At 46.6% G+C, this 7,391-nt stretch overlaps 1 protein-coding gene across 1 annotated transcript; it reads left to right on the forward strand.

Annotated features, from left to right (window-relative positions):
- Window positions 1–1,263: 1,263 nt before the first annotated feature.
- LOC119271286 (BTB/POZ domain-containing protein POB1-like) lies at window positions 1,264–3,290 on the forward strand. The gene is made up of 3 exons (XM_037553174.1): window positions 1,264–1,321; window positions 1,887–2,166; window positions 2,283–3,290. The coding sequence occupies exons 1-3, from the start codon at window positions 1,273–1,275 to the stop codon at window positions 3,112–3,114; spliced, it is 1,161 nt and encodes a 386-aa protein (XP_037409071.1). The 5' UTR covers window positions 1,264–1,272; the 3' UTR covers window positions 3,115–3,290.
- Window positions 3,291–7,391: the final 4,101 nt, after the last annotated feature.

Below are 7,391 nucleotides of genomic sequence, written 5' to 3' on the forward strand. Positions count from 1 at the left end.
CCTAATCCCTTCATAAACACCTTTGTGCAAACTCCCATTCCTTTGCCTGAGTGTTTACCAAACAGGCTAGTGTTGACGAGGGCCTCAACTTCCCGGCAGTCCTCGAGGTCGTTCCTGGTGGAAAGATCCACCGGGCACCACCTGCCGGTGCCCCCCATCGAAAGCGCCTCTTACGGTCCGGGACGTCGCGAAGGTCGTCGATGCGGGCGGTGTCCGGGACTCCTCCTCCAACGGCACCGGTGGGTGTTCGGAGGAGAACGCACATGGTCTGGAGCGCGGCCACCTTGGTGGCCTCGCCAGCGCCCGGCCAACGGCGCGCTGGTGGGCGCTCGACGTGCAGGCACCGCCGGGAGGCGCTGAGCCCCCTGCCGCTAGAAGACTGGCTGAGCCGCAACGATGTCCCATGCCATGCCCAGTGGTTCCCAGCGTGCTGGCGGCAAAGGCCGCTGCCGCCGCTGTGCCTGCGATCCACGGGAGGGCTTGGTTGATGATGATTGATGCAACAAATATTTAGTATTTGGATTTAGCTGCGGTGTTCAAACATATCAATCCCCTGTTCCTGCAGAAGTAGAATACAATCAATCCACTGCAACTGAGACTAGCCACAGGACAATGGGTGCGAATCACGCGACTCAGAAAACTTGAAAAGATGCTATCCCAGCTGACGGTTCTACTACTTGATGTTATAATTCTAATATTCTTGTTACAATTCCTGGTCAAGTTTGCAGTGAAGCTTTACAAAAGGCATTGCCTAAGTTCGGCTTGTGTCAAATACTTATCTGACGAACTTATACGAAATTCCAGTAGGATCCTTGGGATGACATCTATGATCTCTTTGCTCACTGAGCTACAAGCATGCTTAGATTGCTGGCTGCAGCTAAATTGCCGTTCAATTTTTGTGATATTATTTTAACCATTTACCACATATCTGAAGAGTGATTAAATGAATCTGCACCATTGAACAGAGTGTTTCAAGTATTTTCACAGAAGAAAATATGTCCAATGGTTTAATTGCTTACCTTTTACTTCTCCTAGTTGTCTTGTATTTCACTGATCTTGGTATTTTGCAGCTGATAATGGACAGATAGACTGTTTCTCAACCATGGCAAGTACACCAATTTTAACAGTAAAGACCCTTCATATCAATTCAGCGATTCTTGCTGCAGGAAGTCGTTTCTTTCTAAAGGTAATTTTATAACCATGTGAAATACATTTGTATGATCGGTTCAAGTTTCTGATAAGCTTCATGTTTCTTAGCTTTTCTCAAATGGCATGAATGAATCTGATCAGACGCATCCAAGAATCAGGATTGCTGATTCAGGTAATGTGATAGCTTAACTGTAACATTCTTCCTCTTATATTTTATTCTTATTTGCTACTTTGGTTGTGTTACTATTTTTTGTCATAAGATTATTTATGGTAAATAAAAGATTATCTTTTATAGTCTCTGCACTTAAATTTACTGGTAATTCAGCATGCACACTGTATATATTGCATGTACCATGCACTATCTAAATATCCACTGATATGTGTCGTCTCTTTTAGTCATCGATGTGGGCAAATCGTGGATTAATTAACTCACTCTTAAGCAGGGAACTCTCTCTTAAGTTTATTTTTTCATATGCAATTATCAGCCATTGGATCTGATTGTATTGAATGATTGAGATCGCTTGGATTCCTCCCAACTCATATGTTTTCTGTAGTACTATACATATAATTTTTCTGTGATTAGAAAAAAAGTTAATCTCCCATGGAGCGTTTGTCAATACTGTAAGTCAGTAGTCAACTTCGAAAATTATTTAGGGTACAAAAAGAGTGTCCTTTTTTTTGCTTATTTGTTGAACTGCTCTCTTATGATTTTTCTGTTTTCATTCTACTTGGAACAGAGGAAAAAGCCTTTATGGAGCTTTTAAGCTTCATGTACAGTGGAAAGTTGACAACAATTGAGCCCACTCTTCTGCTCGACATCTTAATGGCTGCCGACAAATTTGAGGTTCTTTCTTGCATGAGGTACTGCAGTCAGCTGCTCAGAAGCCTGCCTATGACCACAGAATCTGCACTGCTATACCTAGACCATCCATGCTCCCTTTCAATGGCTGCTGAAGTTCAGAGTGTGGTAGGTGCAGCCAGGGAATTCCTTGCTGAGAAATACAAGATTTTAGACAAGTGAGTGATCCCCATTTGATGGAGCAATTTTTATTTTTCATTTCGTAGAAAAATGTAGGCATTGGCCATTGTAATGTGCATGAAGTGTACTCATGGCATGGTTTGTCCCATTTCAGGTTTGAAGAAGTGATGAACATCTCTCTTTCTGGAATCGAGGCGATCTTTTCGAGCACTGACATACAAGTAGCATCTGAAGATGCGGTATATAACTTCTTGCTCGAGTGGGCCCGTGCGCGATACCTGGAACCGGAGGAAAGACGCGAGATCTTGAGCAGCCGTTTGCTTCCGCTGGTACGCTTCAGTCATATGACATGTGCCGCACTTCAGGAGATCCTAGCATGCACTGATGATGATATAGACCGTGAGCAAGTAACCAAGCACATCTATGAGGTCCTCCTCCACAAAGCTTACCCAACCCAGATGGAAGGTGCTCTTGCAGCAGATGTATCAACTCTCGATTGGCAATCTGTTGAGCGAACTTACGGGTCCAAACATGTGAAAGCGGTTGCGTTTGATCGACCTTACCCACAGGTTATAGTTTACATGGATCTAACGCGTGCCGAATGCTCCGGATTCTTCCCATCAGGAGTTATATTGTCGGACTGGTTCAATCTCGCAGGTCAGAAATTCTATCTCATGGCAAACTGGGTACTGGATGAGGAGACAGGGTTGTACAGCTTTGGCCTCTGGTTAGGGATATATGGAAATTCTATCTCAGGCTCGTCGTGTTTCGATATTGAGTTTGCTGCAAGGACAAGATCGTCAGGAAAATTCTTGAGCAAGTACGGCGGTAGGCACACATTCAGCGGGTCTTTGCTGGAGGGATGCGATGATCTTTTTGGAGTTCCATGGTCGACGTTCATTGCGGACGACAGCCTCTTCATTGACGGTGTGCTGCATCTGAGAGTTGATCTGACTGCGGTGGAGCAGCCTGAATTACAGACCTGATGGTATTTCACTCAGCAAAGTTAGGGTGTGTCTTGAGCCCTGCATGTGATACTGTGAGCTGCTGCAGCAGCCAGGAAGTTTAATCCCTGGGCATTGTCCGGGGTAACCTGAATCATGTGTTGTTGTTGATCGGTTGCTACTGCAAGTCAGTAGTAACATGTGTGTGTGTGCGCTGACTGCTGACTTTTGTATGTTGCTATCATACTTCAGAATTTTATTTATGCCTGTGCGAATGGTCTCTGTGCTGGGAAAGTGAGTTTGTTGGCTGAATGATGCAAGGAGATTCCGACTTGGTGCTTCAACTGCTTTCATCTGACTTACTGTAGTGTTTTTCTTTTCTAAATGTTAGTCCACACACTTGCTGAATCTTGAATCTTCGATGACAGTCAGCGGTTCAGGGCTTGCATTGCTACAAGCTCATCCGTCCCAATGATCACAAGGATCGTCCCTCTTCTTTTCGTTCGTCCTTCGAATGTCGACGGATTTGTGAAGTGCTTAAGCGTGGATGCTGATTGGTGCCCCCCCCCCCACACACACACGAGCGCCAGGGGAGGGGGGCGGCGGAACCCTAGCCGCCGGTCCAGGCCACCCTCATGTCCTTGTTGCCGCCTTGGTGCGCTGACGGGCAAAGCCTGGCCAGCATCGACGACAGAGGGGTGCCTTCCTTCGTCCGTTCGGCGCTTGGCGGCGCAGCGTGTGGACGGGATGTGGCGGCACCACGGCGGCAGCCGGCGGCGGTGGCGCGGGTTGTGGGCGGCGGCATGAAAGGGTTGTGGGTTGTGGGTTGCGGGGGTGCGCACCGTGTCATCGGCAGGGATGGGATGAGTGCGTCTCGGATCTGCCTTTCCGGGGATACGGACAGCTCGGCTCGTTGTGGTGACGGGGCTCGGCTTGTCGCTGGTGGTGGCGTGCTTGCCGGCCTCCGGTCAGGCCTAGTCTTGGACTCCGACAAAGGTGTGCGGGCTACGGTCGGCGTGGGTTGGTGACCTTTGTTGCGTACCTGCAGTGGTGCTCGATAGTGATGGTGGTTTGGTAGGGGCCGCGTTTCGGTGGTTGTGGGTGCACCAATGATGGGTGAGGTTGCGGCTGCTCTTGCGACAGTGATTGGCGTGCGGGTGGTGGTGGCTCCTTTCGTCTCATGGGTTCGGACCGGCATGGGATGTCCGCGCGGTGGAGATGTCCAGGACCCGGGGCTCGTGCTCGGACAAACCAGATTGGGGCCCGGGGCGGGTCGGAGCTCCTGCTTTGGGTAGGCGATGGTGGTCTCAGTCCGAGAGATGCCCACAGGTGATGAGTTCTCTCTCCTTGTGGGTGCTTCTATTCTATCAGACAGATTGGTGGCAAGAACCATGGACATGGCTTCATGCGACCGTGCTTGAAGGCTGCGGCTGGTTGTCACATGTTGGTGTCTCTCGCAATCCACCGGGACTGGGTGGATATGCAGGAGTGTGCGCCTCTTACCGCGGAGGCATTGACCAAAATCTGTGGCTGATGTTGGGCTAGGAATGAAAGAATGCACATTTTTACTCTTCCTACCATGGTGGGTACATTGTGATGTGCACGGTTGGTGGTTTGTCTGACTTGGATGCCGAGGCGGCGGCCACGGAGTGTGGTCCATGTCGTGGATTTGTCACGGCAGATGTCCTTAAAGTGAGGACTTAGTCGTGAGGCCAACACATCTATGTGGTAGCTTGAGAGGGGTTGAGCGGGACGAGAGACGCGATGTTTTTTACCCAGGTTAGGCCCCTCATGGTGAAGGTAAAAGCCTACATCCTGCTTCATTGATGTTGATGATGATGATCACGATTACAAGGGTGCTCTATCTCGAAAACTATAGACTTGTCTGTCTAACCCTAACTTGTCCAACTCGTGAAACTTGTCCCTCTTGGGGTGCCCTGTCCCTCCTTATATAAGTTGGAGGGGCGGGTTACATGTGGAGTACTAGTAGGATTAGGACTATTCTATATCAAGTGGAGTCCTAGTCTTGCTTCCTTTGTAGGAGAATATTCCTTATGCCTTTCATCTTAGGTCGGCCCACCATAACATGAGTCAGCCTTCCCTGAGCCGCCTTCTGGGCCACCGGGTCTTGTCTCTCCTCTGACCCGCCTGCCGGGTCACCAATGAGCCGCCAACTCTGGGCAGGTTACTAGACAGTCACCGGGTTAGGGTAGGTCACCAGTGAGTCGCCAGTCCGGCCGGGTCATACATCCGACTGGATTACACCGCGGGGTATATTCCCGACATTAGCCCCCGGTTTAATTTGGATTTATCCATGTTAAACTCATCCTACAAAATAAACACAAGAACATATTTGACAGGTTGCGCTCCGGGTTAAAAGTTCTTGTAAGCCGGCACCTGATCATCCTTAAGTCCTTGTCATTTCCTTCTTCTAGAAAGTCTGGGTCAATAGGCTAGCCTCATAATCAATTTGCTGACATTGGTTTCTCATAAAAAATATTGTGAAGAATAATTCATTTGATTCAGCTCCTAATGCTTAACAAAATATTGGTCTTGAAATACTCATCTGATTTTCAGCCAGCTTGAAGATGTAGAACTCCCTTATATGCATATCACTTGTAGCCCCCAAGTGTCGGCTTGTGATGCTTGTAGCAACCTGGGACTTGTAATTGCCTTATGCTCATAAAAATTTCAACCAGTGTAGCCCCCAAGGGTCATGTCATTATGCAATAATGAACAGTGACTTTGTAGATATGATCATGTAGACTTGAACAGCAACGTGTAGCCCCCAAGGGCCGGCTCAGCAAGACAATACTAAGCTGGGACTTTATATATACTTCATTGAAAATAACATCATATGATGTAGCCTCCATCGTAGGGCCTGAACCCACGACCACAAGGTTAAGAGCCTTGTGCTCTACCAACTGAGCAATGGGCGCTTCAGTATAATGGATTAAGGCTTGTGTACTTTGAATTTTTGACAGGGTGAATTAGTAGCCCCCAAGGGCCGGCTCATTACGATGTGATGAGTCGGGTCTTCAATAAGGCGAGCAAAAAATGACTTTGCATTAGCCCCGAAGTGTCATGGTGCATGCTTGTAGGGACATGGGACTTCCATATTTGATATAATCATGATTTGAATAATGTATCCCCCAAGTGCCCGGTTGTGTGCCTGCAACAACTCGGGACTATTCCTTCTATTCTAAAATAAATCATATCTGTTGATGAAGAAATAATAACCATTGCGCTGAAGCGACTTTGAAAACCTCAATCATTCAATACGGGTTATAATAACCATAATGAAAAATCCAGCCATATCTAGCTATTAAAAATTGGAAGAATATAACCTGGCGTGAAAACAATCACAAGATCTTCTCTGTTGACGAGTAAATCCAGAGTTTAAATACTCAGTGGCTCTTGGCCGATGGTGACTTAATGCGCATCCATTGTAATCCAGAATTTTTGTAACCCGGTGGCTTATAGCCTTTGTGAAAATCAATAATTGATAACCCTTTTGAAACAACAATTTCAATCTTTGATGATGGGCTTGAACTTAATCATTTATGTAAGTCGTAGCTCTGCAAATCCCGCACAAAGTTTAAACAACATATGCCCTGGCGACTTAACGTCAAAAGTCAGGGCGGGTAACAACCGAAACATAATGTAGTCTTATGCAATTATATATGGAAAAGACCAGAATTAAGGCTATTCAAGCCTAAACATACTCGCGTCTTAAAGCCATGGCGGGTTATCAAACCTCGCATATTCATCAAAGAATTTAAAACATACCTGGAAAATTGGCTCAAATTGTCGGCTTACATCGCCACATCCAGTGAGGATAACAATCCAATGATTGATAAGCGCATGATTCCAATGGTGCAATCCAAAATATACTAGCGACTTAATGTCCAAAGCCAAGGCGGGTTATCAAACCCAACATATTCATACCATTATTGAAAGACATACATGTAAATTAATACCATGATGATGCCTTAATAATTATAATCTAGAGCCAGTATCAACCCGAAGTCATGAAATATCATCATTTTGATTGCTCAAGGAAAAATATACTGGCGACTTAAAGTCTGCTATCAGGGCGGGTTATCAAACCCAAAGATGATGAATGATGAGTCATATAATCAAGGCTACATGGCCTGTGAAATCAGTTCATACTGCCGGCTTATAACGCCAGATGCAGCAAGGGTAACAACCCAAAGACTTAGAGCGGAGCGCTCTAAGTGCACAATCAAAGCACACTGGCGACTTATCGTCCAAAGCCAGGTCAGGTTATCGAAACCTCGGATATACTCAAATATGAG

The sequence above is a fragment of the Triticum dicoccoides genome, chromosome 3A (assembly GCF_002162155.2).
Source record: "Triticum dicoccoides isolate Atlit2015 ecotype Zavitan chromosome 3A, WEW_v2.0, whole genome shotgun sequence".
NCBI lineage: Eukaryota > Viridiplantae > Streptophyta > Magnoliopsida > Poales > Poaceae > Triticum > Triticum dicoccoides.

Excerpts from the sequence above, each read along its gene's own strand:
- LOC119271286 (XM_037553174.1), top strand. The coding sequence starts at position 1,273 with ATGAATGAATCTGATCAGACGCATCCAAGAATCAGGATTGCTGATTCA. Across the intron at positions 1,322-1,886 it reads AATCAGGATTGCTGATTCAG|AGGAAAAAGCCTTTATGGAG; the intron begins GTAATGTGATAG and ends TACTTGGAACAG. Across the intron at positions 2,167-2,282 it reads AAATACAAGATTTTAGACAA|GTTTGAAGAAGTGATGAACA; the intron begins GTGAGTGATCCC and ends GTCCCATTTCAG.